We start from the raw sequence: 20237 nt of genomic DNA on the forward strand, positions 1-20237 counted from the left end.
AATGCTATTCATTGACTACAGCTCAGCATTCAACACCATAGTGCCCTCTAAGCTCATCACTAAGCTAAGGATCCTGGGACTAAACACCTCCCTCTGCAACTGGATCCTGGACTTCCTGACGGGCCGCCCCCAGGTGGTAAGGGTAGGTAACAACACATCTGCCACACTGATCCTCAACACGGGGGCCCCTCAGGGGTGCGTGCTCAGTCCCCTCCTGTACTCTCTGTTCACCCATGACTGCATGGCCAGGCACGACTCCAACACCATCATTAAGTTTGCCGACGACACAACAGTGGTAGGCCTGATCACCGACAACAATGAGACAGCCTATAGGGAGGAGGTCAGAGATCTGGCCGTGTGGTGCCAGGACAACAACCTCTCCCTCAACGTGACCAAGACAAAGGAGATGATTGTGGACTACAGGAAAAAAAAGAGGACTGAGCACGCCCCCATTCTCATCGACGGGGCTGTAGTGGAACAGGTTGAGAGCTTCAAGTTCCTTGGTGTCCACATCACCAACGAACTATCATGGTCCAAACACACCAAGACAGTCGTGAAGAGGGCACGACAAAGCCTATTCCCCCTCAGGAGACTAAAAAGATTTGGCATGGGTCCTCAGATCCTCAAAAAATTCTACAGCTGCACCATCGAGAGCATCCTGACTGGTTGCATCACCGCCTGGTATGGCAACTGCTTGGCCTCTGACCGCAAGGCACTACAGAGGGTAGTGCGTACGGCCCAGTACATCACTGTGGCAAAGCTTCCTGCCATCCAGGACCTCTATACCAGGCGGTGTCAGAGGAAGGCCCTCAAAATTGTCAAAGACTCCAGCCACCCTAGTCATAGACTGTTCTCTCTGCTACCGCACGGCAAGCGGTACCGGAGTGCCAAGTCTAGGTCCAAAAGACTTCTCAACAGCTTCTACCCCCAAGCCATAAGACTCCTGAACAGCTAATCATGGCTACCCGGACTATTTGCACTGCCCCCCCACCCCATCCTTTTTACGCTGCTGCTACTCTGTTAAGTATTTATGCATAGTCACTTTAACTCTACCCACATGTACATATTACCTCAACTACCTCAACTAGCCGGTGCCCCCGCACATTGACTCTGCAACGGTACCCCCCCTGTATATATAGCCTCCCTACTGTCACTTTATTTTACTTCTGCTCTTTTTTTCTCAACACTTTTTTTGTTGTTGTTTTATTCTGACTTTTTTTGTTTAAAATAAATGCACTGTTGGTTAAGGGCTGTAAGTAAGCATTTCACTGTAATGTCTGCACCTGTTGTATTCGGCGCATGTGACCAATAAAATTTGATTTGATTTGATTTGAGACAGGATTGTGTTGAGGCACAGATCTGGGGAAGGGTACCAAAAACTTTCTGCAGCATTGAAGGTCCCCAAGAACACAGCAGCCTCAATCATTCTTAAATGGAAGATGTTTGGAACCAGCAAGACTCTTCCTAGAGCTGGCCGCCCGGCCCAACTGAGCAATCGGGGGAGAAGGGCCTTGGTCAGGGAGGTGACCAAGAACCTGATGGTCACTCTGACAGAGCTCTAGAGTTTCTTTGTGGAGATGGGAGAACCTTCCAGAAGGACAACCATCTCTGCAGCACTCCACCAATCAGGCCTTTTATGGTAGAGTGGCCAGATGGAAACCACTCCTCAGTAAAAGGCACATGACAGCCTGCTTGGAGTTTGCCAAAAGGCACCTAGACTCTCAGACCATGAGAAACAAGATTCTCTGGTCTGATGAAACCAAGATTGAACTCTTTGGCCTGAATGCCAAGTGTCACGTCTGCAGGAAACCTGGCAACATCCCTACGGTGAATCATGGTGGTGGCAGCATCATCATGCTGTGGGGATGTTTTTCAGCTGCAGGGACTGGGAGACTAGTCAGGATCAAGGGGAAAAAAGAACAGAGCTAAGTACAGAGAGATCCTAGATGAAAACCTGCTCCAGAGTGCTCAGGACCTCAGACTGGGGCGAAGGTTCACCTTCCAACAGGGCAACAACCCTAAACACACAGCCAAGATAATGCAGGAGTGGCTTCGGGACAAGTCTCTGAATGTCCTTGAGTGGCCCAGCCAGAGCCCGGACTTGAACCCGATCTAACATCTCTGGAGACCTGAAAACAGCTGTGCAGCGACGCTCCCCATCCAACCTGACAGAGCTTGAGAGGATCTGCAGAGAATGGGAGAAACTCCACAAATACAGGTGTGCCAAGCTTGTAGTGTCATACCCAAGAAGACTCGATGCTGTAATCGCTGCCAAAGGTGCTTCAACAAAGTACTGAGTAAAGGATCTGAATACTTATGGAATTGTGATATTACCATTTTTATTATGGGGTATTGTGTGTAGATTGATGAGGAAAATAAACAATTTAATCAATTTTAGAATAAGGCTGTAACGTAACAAAATGTTGAAAAAGTCAAGCCGTCTGAATACTTTCCGAAAACACTGTAGGTAATACCAGACGACATGAGAGATGGAGAGACACCTTGAGAGCATCATGCCTAACAGGAAGTGTAAAGAAGGGCTTTCCTTGACGTATGGGGGAGGAGGGTCTCAGCTGTGGTCCAAGTATTCTGATATGTTCTGTCCAGTTGTCCCTCAAACAGGCCTGCAGGTGCCATCAACCAGCCTACATACCATCTGTGAGTGAACTGTGAGGATGGTCAAGACAAAGAGAGAAAGAGAGAGATCAATAATCACTGTTGAGCATTCCATTAAGAATATTGCCATATTGTTTCAGAACAGTAGGGTACAGCAGGGTTAAAGAGATATGCTGATTTACAGCCATGGGGCCCAGTTTATTGCTTCTCGTCAGAGTGTTGTAGGAGGCGGTAGTGCAGGACCTTGACAGTATCATGTCCATTGGATAGGGTTGAGTGACTGAACTGTGTGAATGGTCCTGTGGGTGGGTGGGTGAGAGGGGTCATTAATCAAGTAATATCAGACTGGCTGTTTCATTGATCATCAGCCCCTCCCCCCAGACAGGGGGTATGTATACATTCCAAGAAGTAGGCCAATTGTCGTAGTGAGCAGGAAAGGATGTTTGTGAAGTATACGCATAGCAATAAAAAGGCACATTTTAACTTACTGTATTGGCTGATGTAACTACATGAAGTTCATGATGATCTGCTCAGATGCCATACTGTGCCCTTCTCCTGCAGTAACATTCATTAGACACACACACCAGCACTGACTATATATAGCTTAACTGGATATTGTTGCATGTGTAAGCAATAGCTAAGTTGGCGATGCAAAGTGCCAGATAGTAACTGCAGTTCATTATTACTCAGTCAATAAACACCATCAGCCAGCCAAAAGGTCTAGCTAAGTTAGCTACAGAAAGTAATGGAGAAATCTCACCTTTCTTCAGCAGATCGCTCTGGCCAGGCAGTTTAATCTTGTAGCATGTTGAGGGGCTATCTTACTTCCACTAGCTACTACTATTTAGCTAGCATGACTATAGCCAGTAGTCAGGTAGGGCTAGCTAGCCAGCCTGTTAGCTAGTCAGTAAGTTAGCCAGCCAGTGCAAACCAAATTTGTTCAGATGTAGAGTTTGTTCTATTGGTAAGCTAACTTCATGAGAAGTTCTGCATCTTTGCTAACATGAGCATTTTTATCTTCCTGTCACACTCAGTCTAATAAATGACTTGTGCTGCCAACCTAGGCTGTAAACAGCCCCCCCCCAAGCCCCGTGAATAGTCTATAAGGGAGTGTGTACTTCCGGGTATGAACAAAACAAAAAACAAAAATCGGAATAAAGTGTTATTCCATGTACATTTTTGACACAATAAATGAGAAAACAAGTCGATTTCCGATTTTCAAATTCAGAAACGAGCCGTTTTCAGTTTTTCACGTATTTCGAATCAAATAACCCATGAATGTATGATACACGGACCACTAGCCTGCCACAATTCTGGTTGTCACTAGTTACCACAGCCACAAAGTAATAAACCTCGCATATTTCTACAATTCCTCTTTAAATTGTATTTTAACCCTAACCCTACCCACACTGATAACCTTATGCCTTACCTTAAACCAAAAAGGTCATTGTTTTCATAAATGTTTCATGATATAGCCAATGTTGACTTCGTGGCTGTGGTATCTAGTGGAAACCCCACTATTATTTTGCAAATAGTTAAATAAAACAGAACAAAATGTGATTTCTGCTAATTTTATTTTAACTTTTTCTTTTTATCCAATCAAATCATTTTAATTATCTGCTATTGCTGCAGAGGCTACATCATAGTGGGCAGTTTGTTTCTACTGTATCTCTTAAGATACTGAAAATAAATCAGGAACATAATGACAAAAATCTACTTCATGGTTGTGTCAAAGTGTGTATTTCACAACAGCGTGTCCTTTTTCAATATAACAGGGAAAACTTCAAAAATAAGTTTGACATTCAGATCTCAAAGAGATCAATGAGAACACAGCAACATGGCTGACAAATACAGATTTTCCTATAATCAACAACTTACACATTTATCAATAGGTTTCCGTATGTTTTGATCCTCATTCTAAAATTGCAGCACAGCTATCCATCTCAAAGCTCTGTAAACTATTCGTATTTAATAAATGATACAATGAAAAAGCATACATCAAATCAAATATGCATTTTTTTGGGGGGGGCCTACATAAATGAAAATGCATTTCACAAGGAGAACAATACTCATACCAATATAGACGGAGCAAAAACAATTAAAGGGGACAAACAATGCAGCAACCACGAGAGAGACCAAGCAGCAATACTGAAAAGGGCATGAACAACAAAATATCAAAAAAGTGCTTCAGTATTTCAGTCAGTTCACATTTCCTGTAGGTAATTAGGAACTAAGGTGATTCTCCTCCGGGAACTTGAAGGCACGTCTGACCCATGGTCTGACACAGGGACGCACCCGCGTATGACGCACCGCACAACTCCGAATCACCTTGCGATGCATTCCGTCTTGAACTGCGACCCAGTCTGCATTCCTGACTGAAAAAACTATTCTCACCAGCAACCATTATTGGCTAGTTTAAGCCTAGATTAGTATTGATGACAACATAGTTAGATCCTTATATGTATGAGTAAATGTATCCTTGTATATCCTTGTATATTTACAACAACAAGTAGCACAAAGATAGTCTACATTTACTCATACATACACTACCGATTGCCCCTGGCCGTCTTGAAATGTCCCACGTTATAATACAAGGAAATTGTACAAATACATTTTGAAGAGTAGGAATATACGTTTCAGGGGCAGTTTTGTTCTAGTTTCACATAGTGTGAACCAGATTTTGCCCTCAATGGGGCTTTTCCTATCTTAAACAATTACACCCCTCCAAAATTGCCACTTTTCCCTTGTTTATGAAATGTTGAAAACACTTTTTCTAAAGACGTATTTCAGGTACAGGAGTGGTACCAGCCTCTGCCGTGTTGAGAATTTCCCTGAAATGTGCGGAGACGACAATAACACAATCCACCAACAACCAAACAGAGATCTGTCTTGGACTTTAGCTGTGTTTTTTAAAAACATTGTGACAGATGTACAATCCTCCCACAAAATTAGTTTTTGTCGTATAATAATCCAATGGCGATATCTTGCTCGAACAACAAGGCAAGACCCCCCATTGCTCAATGCCCAGTTATGAAGGTGAGGGAGCTAGACAGAGAGAGAAAAATAAAAAGGGAAAGAGGGAGGTAGAGAGAGAAAACAGTGTTTACAGCACAAATAAAGAGGGAGAGAATGAGAGAGGTATAGACTAGAGAAAAATAATAAAGAAAAGTGGGATGTGGAGTTGGAATTTGGAAACTGTGTCAATTGCACAATTGTTTGGGTTCTCCGCACCGCACACCGTTTCAGCCCTACTGGCTTTGGACTGTGTGGCGGGAGACTAACCAAATCTCGGGCCCCCTCATGGAGCCTCTCTGGTGGGGAGTGGGGATACCCCCTGGCTGGGCAGGCTGGTTCAGGGGCTCTGGAGTCTCTTGTCCCTCCCTGAGAGAGAGGGGGGGGTCAGTCGGTCGGGGACCTGGATCCACCAGGTCTGGTCTGATCTGGTTGTGGGGAGCAGCCACCGCCCCCAGGGCGGCGTCGTTACACCAGCGTGATCTCCACTTCCTCCCTCCTCTTCACCTGGCCATGAGGCTGCTGCGGCTTGGGGGGCGGCGGAGCAGCACGGACCTGTCCATAACATACAAACAGCTAGTTATTCCTTTGAGCTCCAAGTGGAACCTCAACGAGTGTATTTTCAAACCGGACAAGGGTCAGTATCCATACAGTATTTACGATGCTTGTGTGTGTGTGTGTGTGTGATGACTTACAGGTCGAATGGTGCCCCCCGCACCACCATCTGTTGGGTACCTGGGGGGCTGGGTGGAGCTCTGGGCAGGACCTGAAGGTGAGGAGGGCAGACAGAATCATCAGCACCACGTCTTGGCATAGAAATCACTACAGGGTAGTGACATTGTGCCCTAATGAACAGATATGTCAAATGTCGGAATGAGTATTCTTAAAATCCATGCTGTTGTTTATTACTTGTCCATGTCCCTACTTTTTTTACATGGTCTATTTTGTGTGCATTTAATATGATAAATAACATAGCCTGGTCCCAGATCTGGTTGTGCCGTCTTGCCAACTCCTATGTTTGTTGTCATGCCACGGACTATAATACAGCACAAAACAGATCTGGGACCAGGCAATGAATGATGTGCATTGCGATAACATTTGATGTGCAAAATAATAAATAGTCAGCCTTTGAGGAGTGGTTCTTACTTTGCAAGTGGCCTTTGAGTGGTGCGGGTGGTGCCCTATGGTGGCCATTGATGGAGGGGGGGCGGGGTATGGGCGAAGCGCTGGCACTGGAGGGGCTGGACTGGAGCGAGGGCAGCGTGGGGGTCAGGAGGGGGCTGCTCTGACAGGGGCTGCTGTGGAGTGGGCCCAGATGGAAAGGGCTCTGCGGAGAGCGCTCGGAAAGAGGAGAGGGGGACGCCTGTAAGACGGCGCACTCCACAGAATTAAATAAAACAGTAATATATTGATTACTGTTATACAGTATCTTTATGATGTAAATGTATGGATGAGAATGTGAGCAAGACCTTTAAGTGTCCATTCATTGATTCATGTGTGTAAATAGCATAGAGATAGTTAGAGGACACAACATTGCATCTGTCCCATTATGGCGTCTGTGAAAGCATGGGCAGCGCCATTGAGGCCATCTCCATTTTGAAGTGGTACATTTTCTTCTTCTACTACTTCTAGGAGTTGGTAAACAAACTGAAAGGGTGCATACTGCCACCTGGAGTGTGTTGTTTGAACAGGTATAAAGCCAAGGTTGGCTCCTGATAACCTGGGTGGAATTATGCGATCCTTCTTTAACCCATAGGAAGTCCCACCCAGTTGACTACTTAAAAATGGTGAGTGGTAACCCATAGGAAGTCCTCAATGGCGCTGCCCATGCTAAAACGGGCTTTTGGGCACTATTCCTCTATCCATCTCTATGGTAAACAGCTCCTAAGGTGGTTGCATACATGTGTGTACCTGCGGTCTGCTGCTTGCCTCTCCTTGGCCATCGCCATTCTCGCTGTCTCCACCGGCACCGCCTGATGCCAGAAGGTCCTCCACAAGCACGGCAGGGAAGACACCAACGGTGCCATTGAACTCGCCCTCCCAGAAGCCGTCATCCTCGTGGGTCTCGCGGCTCAGCACACGGATGACGGCGCCCTCAGGGAACGAGAGCTCCTCATCCGTCTGGCCCGCGTAGTCGTACAGGGCCTTGGCGAAGCAGACTGAGGGAGGGAGAGGGGGAGAGAGCGGAGGTGCAAAGGGGAAGTGGAAGAGGGAAGGACATTGTTTATTCAATGTGGGGCGAATCCTAACTTTTACATAAGTCCAATTTCCTTTTATCTCCCACTGACATCAATGCATGACTAAGTGAAAATCTGACTTAAGTGAAGGTCAGGATTCGCCTGTGAGCGAATGTTGAGTCATGCTCCAAACGTTTCGGACAAATTCACTGTCTCTCACCACTGCTGGAGTCTCCGTTGACGCTAGGTGTGCCCGGCGTGGGCAGCTCTGACTCGGCCAGCTCAGGCTCCGTAGAGTTACTGGAGGAGTGGGAGCGAGCGTCCAGGGCGGCCAGAGACTGGAGCATGCTCATTAGGCTGTTGGACGAGGGCAGCTGCAGGTACTTCTCCGGGACGTAGCCCACCTGGCCCGTCTGGTTCCTGGCCTAGAGACAATGTTGGAACACACACAGGGTTACCGTCAGTGATAGTGGGGCACACCGTAGCAACATGTTTTGTAATGGAAAACAAAACTAAGTTCTTATTGGACAAGTTGAAGTAGCACCTCCCCATTTCAAAACATTTTCTCCCCACTGGACACAACCCCTGGTGTGTAGGCGTATGATATGACTTCAGAGTACCTCTTGCTTTATTCTAGTTAAAACACAAACTGAGAGGTAGTGCATCTCTTGGACAGCACTCTGTACCTTGACCCAGTCCTCCATGTCCCCATCATCAATAACCTCCAGCAAATCCTGTTCCTCGATGGTCAGCTCATCTGGCTGAGAGGCCTGGGAGAGTAGGGAGAGGAAGGAGGTCATGTTTTATTACTGCTAGACTGCCACAGTGAATTCCATGAATATATTGTAGGTTGGAGCTGTATTTGTGAAGTAAGAACTTCAATATTATAAGGTGTGCTGCTCACAGGACCTATGTGGTACGAGTTACGGTACCATACTGCACCGCATCCAAGGCGCTGGGGTAATTGCCAGCTTAAAGATTTTGTGTACCTTGTATGAGTAGAGCACTTTGCAGGTGAGGGGGTAGTTCCTGAGGGTACTGGAGGGGCTGGAGCTGCTGTCGTCCAACACCTCTCCACTATCCTCCAGCTCCTCATCCTCCTCTAGGTCACCTGTACCCTAAAGACACACACAGCATGTTGGAGAGGATCCCTTTGAGCAAGGGAAGCCGCAGAATCGATACCTTTGATCACCTAGTGCAGGGGCGTCAAACTCATTCCATGGAGGGCCTAGTGTCTGCAGGTTTTTGGTTTTTCTTTTCAATTACGACCTAGACAACCAGGTGAAAGGAGTTCCTTGCTAATTAGTGACCTTAATTCATCAATCAAGTACAAGGAAGGAGCAAAAACCTGCACTCGGCCCTCTTTGGAATGAGTTTGACACTTGCCATAGTGAGAAGGTGATTTGTAGATCAGTGATCAGTGACTGCAAAATCTGTAGCTGTGTTAAACCAGCCTGATCTCGCAAGCTCACATGCTGTCAGTCAGGTTTCACAAGGCTAGTCAATCTCAAACACAAACACAGCACAGCACAGGATAAACTAGCACCTTAAGGTTGAGAAACAGTGTCTTAAACATGCACCTCAGCTTCCTTATCATGTGATTTACCTGAGTCCGGCAAATTTCAGTAGGCAGGTATACAGGGGACAAAATGACAAATTGAGATGTGTTTGAGTGTATGCACAAAGATCTGAGAAAAAAAAGTTATGTTTGTCTCGTATTTGAATACATAATGTGTGTTTGTGACTCACGGTGAGTGAAGGATCATTTGCATTTAGGTTGGCCCACCGCTCGTTCTCCAGCTCCTCCATCACCTGGTTCATGGCACTCTTCAGCCATGTCTCCACGGTGATTCCTGCATCTCTCAGTAGGGCCAGACGAGCGTCCGCCTTCAGCTTCACGGTCTGGAGTTAGTGACATCATTGCATGTTTTGTCATATTATGAATTTCATTCTTATTCCCTCCTAATACCAGGAATCTACGAACTGGGATTTCTGGAAAAGCTGGGATTTTGAAACTCTAGTCATGACTCATGTTATAATAAAAAGCTCCATTAGAACTATGTTTTATGTATTCTGCCTTATCCACCAGCAGGGGGCATCAGAGGCAAGAGAGGCTAAGGTGAGAACCTGCTGGCCCACTGATAAACAAACCTCAGTAAGTGATCACACACGCACGCGTGAGCACTGGTGGGATCGTAACCATGGTCTCCTGCTCTGAAAACCAACGTCTTAACCAGTCCTTTTGGGCCAAGGGTGACACATTTTACGCTGCAGGCAGGACTACCTCATCCCAACACACCAACTAACCTTCACTACACACACACACACACACACACACACACACACACACACACACAAGTTAACCTCTGCTCTTCGCAGGTTCTCCCTGGCCTCCTCCATCTTGAGCTCCAGCTCGCTGTGGTTCTGCTCCGGCAGTCCCTGTTGTGTCCCATACTCCTCCAGGGCCTGAAAAGTCACAGGTAACATGTACAGAACAAATCAATCTTTAATAGTGGCGTCTGAAATGGCACCATATTCCCTACATAGTGCACTTTGTACAGTAGGGAATAGGGTTCCATTTGAGACACAGCCTATGACAAATCATAAAATAAACTACACCACCACACAGTGAAAAGGAGAAACCAAAACCAGATCACAATCAAAAGTAGGAAATACTAAAACAATATGGCCATGAAAATGAGAAATGCTGAAATAATCAAGCAATAACTGGTATACATTACAGTGAATAGAAGAAATTGTAAAACTATCACAGTTGACTAATTTAATATAATTTCCAGTAATGGGGTTGTTAAAGGGCCATGTTACATCCTGGTTTACTGGAAAACACTTGTCGGAGTTTGGCCAAGAACTACCTACATCCGTTTTCTTATCTCCAAGGTTTAACAACAAACCATCAGGCCAGTAGGGCGATGGTTGAACGTTTCCTCAACGTTCAAAGTTATCACTTCCCTCTGACACAGTGCAGGCATCATAAAACTGATTAATTATTAGTATTTTATATTGGGGCTAATGATAACTCTGTGTCGAGTCAGTTGGAAGTGTACTGAAGTTGAACGGATCTGAGCCCGTATTCATAAAGTCTCTATAAATCCATGTAATCTTACTAAATTATTATCTAAAAGGCAGAAAACTCATCCTAGATCAGCACTCCTACTCTGAGACACAGCAAATATAGGCTATCCCTTTCTCTTGCTTTTTTATTTCAATCCCTCTCTCTCACCCTCTGACTGTGGATGATGCTCTTGTGTTCTCGTGCCACTCGGGTCGCCCACTTCCGTGCCTCCTTATCCAGACTGTGCTCCTCCGCTGTGCCACTCTCCTTCTGCAACTGCCTGACCTAGTGACCAGGGATGATGAGAGAGTTTAATAGTCTGATAATATTCAGCTAAACATATTCAGTGTCCGTCTCTAACCGTCTCTGCCCGTCTGTCCGTGTGTGAATAAAAACAGACATATTCACCTCCTAAATATTTATGGTTGGATATTGGAGCCGATATCCGTTTGAGGGTGAATGTTGGCAAATATTATGAAATTAGATTTCTGAGAAACTAAATCAAGGCAGCGTAGTAAAAACATCTATTGAATTCCACTATTGAGGCAGACGGCCAAACAAACCGAGTGTTTGTGTCGAAAGGAAAACAACCTAGAGGAAAACACTCACTCTATGGATGACCTCCCAAGAGGAACACAGCCAATCCACGCGTACCAATGGAATGAGAGGCAATGTCTCGAAATCAGGGATGTGATCAGGACAACATAGGAAAATGTGAAATGTCTGATATTTGCTTCGGGGTAGGTTGATTCCAATAATATAGGATTAGAAAGCGATCAGAAAAACAGGAATTCCAGATTAAAATGGAAACATTTGGTGTTTATTTATTTCCACAACTCATCTACAAGGCCTGAAGTCTCCGTCCAGGCCACTCTGGGGTGTACTCATTATATGTTCTGAACGTTGCAAAATAGAAATGGAACGAATAGAGCAGACACGGTTCTCTAGTCTACATGACCGACAATCATATTTGTTCTACACAATACATTTATATCAGAACGTTCTGTAACACCAAGTGTTCATTATCGGAAGAAAACGGACTGAAACGGGGAGGGACATCCCTGGACTTGTCTAATAAGAAACGCTCATTCTCGTCTCCCGATACAAAATTATTTTATTTATAACAGAGAGCACTGGCTGTCTGATGGACACATGCAACAGGACTAGGAAGTTTGGTCTCACCTCTCCTCAGGAGGTGTATAGGTCAACCCCTATGACAGATGATGACCCCTGGCATGATTCATGCGCACACAGCTGACCTCTAATCTCTGAGCCCTGACAAAATAATCAACACAGTCTAAATGGCTGAATGTATAATTCGGAGTGCATTTAGCTATAAATAAGGAGAGAGAGTCAGACTCTTCTGTCATGATCTGCACATTATCTATTCTAAAACACAGACAGCCTGCTGTGGCACCCCTACCATTTGTACTTCAAATATTTGCATGTAAAAAAAAAACACGTTAGAAACATTTGTGAATGCAATACTTACTGTTCATTTCTAATATATTTTTTTTTCTTGTTTTGTTTCTTCACGTTTTTATGTTTTGAATTACATGTCAATAAAACCCATTTGAATTACATGTGAATAAAGCCCTTTGAATTAAATGTCAGTAAAGCCCCTTTGAATTGAGAAAGCCAGAGCGTGCGAGAGCGCGTTAAAGAGAGAGCAAGGAGTGAGCGAAAGAGAACAGAGAAAGCGCGCGAGAGAGAGCGAGAGCTGTTCAATGTAGTCCATGCGTAAGGCCAATAAATCAGTGAACGAGAGCCACACTGAGTTCCTTTTAGAGGCCGAGGCAGCCAGGGGTGGAAGGGCGGAGGTGGGGGGCTGGAGTGAGCCCACTCTGACAAGGCCCCCTCACAATGCCCCCTTTTCACAGACGCCCTGTCTCTTTCAGTGCAGTTATTTTCCAGATACCTCCGTCATATTGCCAGGGAGGGGAAAGGGGTGGGGTGGGTTTGAGGGAGGTGGAGGGGGCAACTGCATCACTAAATGTTTTCTTTAGGAACAGGCCACTGCTTGTTTGACTTCCAACGAAAACAACGAGGGTCTTGGAGACTTCTAACAAATTGTCCAGTGTAGCGGAGGGGCGGATGGGAATCAGAAGGGGGGGGGGGGGGGGAGACAAGTGCACTGGCGGGCAGACGGACGGACTGGCAGGCTGGGTCAGCTGAGAACAGGTTCCTCTGGGGCTCGCATGCACACACACCATACACACATGTGCACCATTTACACACACACACCATAAACCATACAAACAAACCTACGTGCAACACAAACACACTCACCAAAACACACGCATCACATGTAATGGACGTCACTGTCATTTAACAGCTTTGCTTCCTCTCTCACAAGTTCACTACTGGGATTGATTTTACCAATCCCAATCCTGTCTCACAATGCCTTAGCCAGTTACCCAAAGAAAAGCTAGCAATTCAATGGCACAGGTAGTGGCATTTCAAGTTGTGAGCTTACAAATTCAACCTGGTTACACATTACGCACAAGCATGTACGGTAGAGCAGGTTAGCTAGCCTAAAAGAAGGACCAGTGGTTCTACGACATGGTAGCTTTAGCATAGCCAGTGTGTAGCGTAGCACTAGCCACCACGTTCCATGAGATAAGTATTTTACTTCTGCTTTTTTTTTCTCAACACATTTGTTGTTGTTGTTGTTGTTTTATTTTACTTTTTTATTAAAAAATAAATGCATTGTTGGTTAAGGGCTGTAAGTAAGCATTTCACGGTAATGTCTACACCTGTTGTATTCGGCGCATGTGGCAAATAAAATTTGATTTGATTTGAAGTAGCGTTAGCGTAGCACTACTACCCACCGTGTCAGTGTTGCTGGGTTGGAAGAGGATGGCTGGGGTGCTGTGGAACACTGGGTTCTGCTGTACAAACTGCTGCTGGTGGAAGTCCTGCATCACCTGAAGAGAACACACGCAGACACAGCCGTTTAGTTAACCTCATAATACAGCACAATAGAAGTACTAATAATCTGACAGAGGCATAAAGGGATTAGAATAGATAAAAGCTCATATTATCATGACAGAAGAGGCTTTACTCAATCCTTTGAGAGTTTATTATGTCATCTGGAGAGCGACCACACTGTTCTTACTTAAGTCAGGGCCATCGAAGGACCACTGACGGTCAGAGCAGAGTGCAGTATGACCTAAAGTCACAGGGGAGCGTTCACGGTCAACTCAAGGGTCATAGGAAGATTACCAGAGAGAGGTCAAAACTACACACCCACACACAGCCTGCTGTGGCGTCACGGTGAAAGAGGAACCATATGGGTCAGCGGGTAGAAATCTGACCCTTCTGGGGGATCTGGCACCTGCAGCTTGCTGCCTCACTGGAGATATACCCCATCAGATCCCAAAATATAAGCTTGTTTTACTCCAATGTTTGTAAACAACGTAAACAAACACTTACATAGCCTCAAAACTTGGTTAAAGCTATACATTTGATATCATGGATGGTCAATCTTTGTATCCATAACTCTGTTTATGAATTTGAGAGTGGATAACATTTCTCCAGCCCAATCCCTTAGCTTTTTAGCAAAACAGGGGTGGGGAGGTGCTTTGTTATTGTTTAAATGAACAATTCTAGCTTTAAAAGAAAAATGTGGACCTAAACAATGGTATCCATGCTAACTTGAACATCTGGGTTTTGAACATGGGTCTCCTGCACACTCCGAGCTAAAACCTAGGCATTAGGTCGGGGGAGTTAACGCGAGCATTCCGCTCTCAGGCAAGGTTCTGGACCGAACTACCTCTGTTTCACCAACTTCCCAGCATTCTCCGCATAAGAACTCTCCCATAGTAAAAAAAATAATAACTCAAATAAAAGCCTGGTCCCAGATCGGTTTGTGCTGTATAGCCAACATCATTAGACCATAGGAGTTGGCAAGACAGCACAAACAGATCTTGGACCAGGCTAGTTCAATGAATGCTAATATCTGGGGCCATATGTATCAAGCATCTCAGAATTCCCCATTCAAGTTCCTTTTCCTATACATTTTTCATCTGAAAGGCAAAACTGATTCTGGATCAGCATTCCTTCTCTTGAGACACTTGACACATACGGCCACTGGGCTAGTTTGTGTGCGCTCACCCCGTTGGAGCTCTCCAGGAGGATGTTGAAAGTGTTGTGAACAGCCTGGTAGGACTCAAGCTCCATCTGGCACAGAGAGACCAGGTAGTCCTTCACCTGCTCATAGATGTCCCCATCCAGGACCTGAGAAGCGCAGTCAACAGGGAAATGCAGCAATAACCCTCCATCTCACTCACTCACACATTGGTGATGGCGTTCCAGGTAGCCTGTTTTGCAGTCATGCTAACTATGACATAGCAATCGCCTGAGATATGAGGCAACTGCAAAAAAAAAAAAGATGACCTGAAATGCCTCCATACTTGTGTGTGTGTGCCGACGCCTCACCTTAACGCAGTTGATCAGGTCAGTGTTGTAGTAGCGCTGCTGGTGAGCGTTAGCCGCAGCTAGCGTGAGGAGATAGTCGTTCCTGGCGTGGGTGGCTTTGGAGTTACATTCACTCCTCTTGGCTTTCAGCTGAAAACGTCAGTAAATTAGTTTGATAGTTGTTTTGGGTTTTTTTCATTCCCATATGCACTTGAGTTTGTGGTCATGGCCAATTGGCCATACATAAAATGTAATCATTTAATAACATGCCATTTAGCAGACGCTTTTATCCAAAGCGACTTACAGTCATGTGTGCATACATTTAATTCTCTCACCTTTACACTGGCCCTCTGCAGACTGGACCTGGATTGGAAGAGACTCAGTTTGGACCTGGACAGAACAGAAGGTGAGATGGAACATGTAAGTGAACAGAGTCTCACAAGACCAGTGATTCCCTATAGTATTTTACATTGTCACTCCTGTACATTCGAGAGGACTGGATAGGTAGCGTTACGGCAATAGATCCACCTTGGCCTCAGATTTGTTACCCATCTGATCCTCTCAAATCTCCACAAGGCCGTAGGGGTAGGATTTTTTTGTTTCGTGTGTGTGTGTGTGTGTGTGTGTGTGTGTGTGTGTGTGTGTGTGTGTGTGTGTGTGCACGTACTTGGCATCCTGCTCGGCCTTGTCCCTGACGGCCTGGGCCATGGTCTCTGTCTCCTGGTACTTCTTCCTGGTCTTAGCCAGCTCCTTCACAGAGTCCTGCAGCTCCGCCTGCACCAGCATCAGCTGGTCAGTACACTGGAGAATAGTGCTGAGCGATTAACCAACTTTTCTGTGGGGTTTCTGTTATTAAACAACTAATTGACCGACGTCGGATCAATTACTTTAATTCCATTTAGTTCGGGGTTTTTTTGTGAGCCCAACGCGCCGTTTCTCAATCAAATCATTCACGTGATAAATCATAACAAGAACTATGTGGGACGCTGGGCTGAAGGGAGTTGTAGTTTTCATTAAGCAAATATTCAACCTAGTTCAGAACAGAAACATGGTAACTAACTACAATGACCATAAGCCATTACCATAACCCAAACAACTTTTTTTGTGTCTCAAACGAATCAGAGAGGACGAGGCGAAGCGAGAGATTTCACTTTCGGCAAAATCTGTCTATTGATTTATTTTGGACCTTAGCTTGTTGCCTGGCTTCCTGCCTTTGGGACAACGACTCCCATTGTTAAGGCGTAAACATAAGCATCTCGTCATTATATACAGATCTCTGGACGGATACACTTTACGCCTGCTACATTAGGTTAGACACACATAGACTGCATGAGAGAAGAATGTACACAACAACGACAAGAGGGACAAAGACAGTTCGTGAAAGTATGCCTTATCTACTTTGAAGAACTAGTAAAATGACTGTCAGACAGCTCTGCAGCATAATATGCAGTTTAGCTAAATATGAAGACCGTACAGTATGGGGAGCACATACCATTATATGGCCTGGCTGGCTGACTGCAACTGCCTGAGCAGAGATGATTACTTTAAGGAATGAAAAATAATAAAGCCATTAAAATAAAAACTAAGTAGCTGAAATATTGCATAGTAATTTACTATTTTTCTATTGATGGCTACCCAATGTGGACCTGACAGAGACAATGAAATATTACCAATGTTCACTATTTTTGGCTTTGGAATTTCCATTAAAAAGCTCTTTCATTTTTTTATTTTTTTATTTAAATAATCAAAACCGTGATAATTTTTTAAATAATTGAACCGAAACCTAACAGACCTGAAAGAGCACTAATAGCTCAGCACTACTGGAGAAACAACCAGAGGACATAGTCAGCTGGTCAATACACATACAGTCAGCTGGTACAGTATCAAATATACTTAGATATATCCAGACTCATTGCTAATACAGTTACCCGAGCCATGGCTTGCTTCCTTCACTCAGACACAGGCAGTACAGGAGCATCATGGCGATAACTGGAAGACTGGCCAATAGCTTCTACCCCCAGACCATGAATAGCCACTAGGCAGCTTCCTGCGCCCTCACCCTTTAATTGCATCTGCCTGTACATGTGACTAATAAACTCAAACTAATCTAATAACATGCCCATCCTATTGGTAGCCATTCTAAGATGTTTGTACTAAGAGTGAATATGATATTCCTATTAGGTCAGTCAGGGTGAACAAGAGGGTGCTAGTTGATGGTAGCCAGTGGAACATGGACTGAGGTAAATAGAGAGCAAGTGTTGGTCAAAGCCTGACAGCCAGTGATAATATGGACAGGGTGGCCATGTGGCCAACTCTTAGCTGATATTGAAGCAAAGTGTCCAGGCTAGACCATGTTCAGTAGGGCGAAAACGTTTCAGAATTGACTACAACAGGGAGATAAGGTTTTGCTAGAGTGTGCCCAACTGAACATGACCCAGTATATGAGAACGGCGTACCAAGAAAAATGTTGTTTGCTGAAGCGAAGGCCCACCTGAACTATGATGACTGAGTATATATTAATACAGTGCCTTGCAAAAGTATTCAGACCCCTTGGATTTCTTCACTTTTGTGTTACAAAGTGGGATTAAAATGGATGTCATTTTTTTGTCAACAATTTACACACAACACTCTAATGTCAAAGTGGAAGAACTATTATTTATTTTTTAAGATAAATACATTCATAACTAAAATAGTCATTGCATAAGTATTCAGCCATTTTTGTTTAGGCAAGCCTACATTTGTTCAGAAGTAAGATTTGGCATAAGAAATCACATAAATTACATGTCCTCACTCTGTGTGAAATAATAGGGGTTGACATGATTTTTTAAAGACTAACCCTTCCTCTGTCCCCCATACATACAACATATGTTAGGTCCCCCAGTCAAGTATTGAATTTCAAGCACAGATTCAACTGCAAACATCAGGGAGCTTTTCGAAAGCCTCATAAAGGGCAGTGATTGGTAATGGATAACACTAACAAATCAGACACTGAATATCTCTAAGCATGGTCAAGTTAATAATTATGCAGTGGATGATGTATTAAACCACCCAGACACCAAGACACAGTCATCTTTCTGATCTGAAGGAAAGGAATTAAACTTCCCAGGGATCTTACCATGACGCCATTGGTGATTTTAAAACAGCTACAGAGTTCAATGGCTGTGATTGGAGAAAACTGAGGATGGATCAACAACATTGTAGTCGACTCCACAATAATGACCTAAATGACAGAGTGAAAATCTATGGCAAGACTTAAATTGCTGTATAGCCATGATCCCCAATATGTTGACAGAGCTTGAATAATTTAAAAAAGATTGATGGACAAATATTGCACAATGCAGGTGTGCAAAGCTCTTAGAGACTCACCCCAGAAGATTCACAGCGGTAATTAATGCCAAAGGTGTTTCTAACATGTATTGACTCAGGGAGCTGAATACTTATGCAACGACTACACATTTTTCAAAAATGTTATAATATTTCTTCCACTTTGACATTTTAATATTTTGTGTAGACTGTTGACAAAAAAATTACAATTCAATTCACTTGAATCCCACTTTAACACAATAACATTTGAATAAATCGAAGGGGTCTGAATACCTTTGCACAGCAGTGCATTCAGAAAGTATTCAGACCCCTTGACTTTTTCCACATTTTGTTACATTACAGCCTTATTCTAAAATGGATTTAAAAAAAAGGTTTCTCATCAATCTAAACACAATACCCCACAATGACAAAGCAAATACAGGTTTAGACATTTTTGCAAATTTATAAAAAATAAAAAACAGAAATATAACATTTACATTTTACATTACATTACATTTAAGTCATTTAGCAGACGCTCTTATCCAGAGCGACTTACAGTTAGTGAATACATATTTTATTTTTTATTATTGTTTTTTTTCTTCATACTGGTCCCCCGTGGGAATCGAACCCACAACCCTGGCGTTGCAAACGCCATGCTCTATCAACTGAGCTACATCCCTGCCGGCCATTCCCTCCCCTACCCTGGACAACGCTAGGCCAATTGTGCGCTGCCCATGAGTCTCCCGGTCGCGGCCGGCTGCGACAGAGCCTGGATTCGAACCAGGATCTCTAGTGGCACAGCTATCACTGCAATGCAGTGCCTTAGACCACTGCACCACTCAGGAGACATTTACATAAGCATTCAGATCCTTTACTCAGTACTTTGTTGAAGCACCTTTGGCAGTGATTACAGCCTCAAGTCTTCTTGGGTATGACGCTACAAGCTTGGCATTTGGGGAGTTTCTCCCAATCTTCTCTGCAGATCCTCTCAAGCTCTGTCAGGTTGGATGGGGAGCGTCGCTGCACAGCTTTTTTCAGGTCTCTCCAGAGATGTTCGATCGGGTTCAAATCCAGGCTCTGGCTGGGCCACTCAAGGACATTCAGAGACTTGTCCCGAAGCCACTCCTGCATTATCTTGGCTGTGTGCTTAGGGTCGTTGTCCTGTTGGAAGGTGAACCGTAGCCCAGTCTGAGGTCCTGAGCGCTCTGGAGCAGGTTTTCATCAAGGATCACTGTACTTCGCTCCGTTCGTCTTTCCCTCGATCCTGACTGGTCTCCCACTCCCTGCCGCTGAAAAACACCCCCACAGCATGATGCTGCAACTACCATGCTTCACCGTAGGGATGGTGTAAGGTTTCCTCCAGGCGTGACGCTTGGCATTCAGGCCAAAGAGTTCAACCTTGGTTTCATCAGACCAGAGAATCTTGAGTCCTTTAGGTGTCTTTTGGCAAACTCCAAGCGGGCTGTCATGTGCCTTTTACTGAGGAGTGGCTTCCATCTGGCCACTCTACCATAAAGGCCTGATTGGTGGTGTGCTGCAGAGATGGTTGTCCTTCTGGAATGTTCTCCCATCTCCACAGAGGAACTCTGGAGCTTTGTCAGAGTGACCATTGGGTTCTTGGTCACCTCCCTGACCAA

At 44.7% G+C, this 20237-nt stretch overlaps 1 protein-coding gene and 1 long non-coding RNA gene across 5 annotated transcripts in view; both read right to left on the reverse strand.

Annotated features, from left to right (window-relative positions):
- Positions 1-1128: 1128 nt before the first annotated feature.
- LOC311135660 lies at positions 1129-3665 on the reverse strand. The gene is made up of 3 exons (XR_014613800.1): positions 3377-3665; positions 3105-3171; positions 1129-2915 (listed from the first exon to the last, which is right to left on the reverse strand). It is a non-coding gene; the product is annotated as an uncharacterized lncRNA (long non-coding RNA).
- A 508-nt stretch (positions 3666-4173) lies between these two features.
- Positions 4174-20237, reverse strand: part of LOC311136452 (F-BAR and double SH3 domains protein 2-like) — a 44574-nt gene continuing 28510 nt past the window's right edge. For 2 of the 4 annotated variants that reach the window (XM_084170583.1, XM_084170586.1), the window contains 15 exons: positions 15965-16098; positions 15633-15687; positions 15319-15447; positions 14995-15117; positions 13710-13805; positions 11047-11163; positions 10170-10271; positions 9555-9707; positions 8795-8923; positions 8492-8575; positions 8026-8230; positions 7540-7787; positions 6775-7006; positions 6324-6394; positions 4174-6183 (listed from right to left, as the gene is read on the reverse strand). In XM_084170583.1, coding sequence (XP_084026709.1) covers positions 6097-6183; positions 6324-6394; positions 6775-7006; positions 7540-7787; positions 8026-8230; positions 8492-8575; positions 8795-8923; positions 9555-9707; positions 10170-10271; positions 11047-11163; positions 13710-13805; positions 14995-15117; positions 15319-15447; positions 15633-15687; positions 15965-16098 — 1965 coding nt within the window. In that variant the 3' untranslated portion in view covers positions 4174-6096. The remainder of the gene's footprint in view (positions 6184-6323; positions 6395-6774; positions 7007-7539; positions 7788-8025; positions 8231-8491; positions 8576-8794; positions 8924-9554; positions 9708-10169; positions 10272-11046; positions 11164-13709; positions 13806-14994; positions 15118-15318; positions 15448-15632; positions 15688-15964; positions 16099-20237) is intronic. The other 2 variants (XM_084170585.1, XM_084170584.1) reach the window with 2 other exon arrangements.

Source organism: Coregonus lavaretus (genome assembly GCF_964263955.1).
Source record: "Coregonus lavaretus genome assembly, chromosome: 10".
NCBI lineage: Eukaryota > Metazoa > Chordata > Actinopteri > Salmoniformes > Salmonidae > Coregonus > Coregonus lavaretus.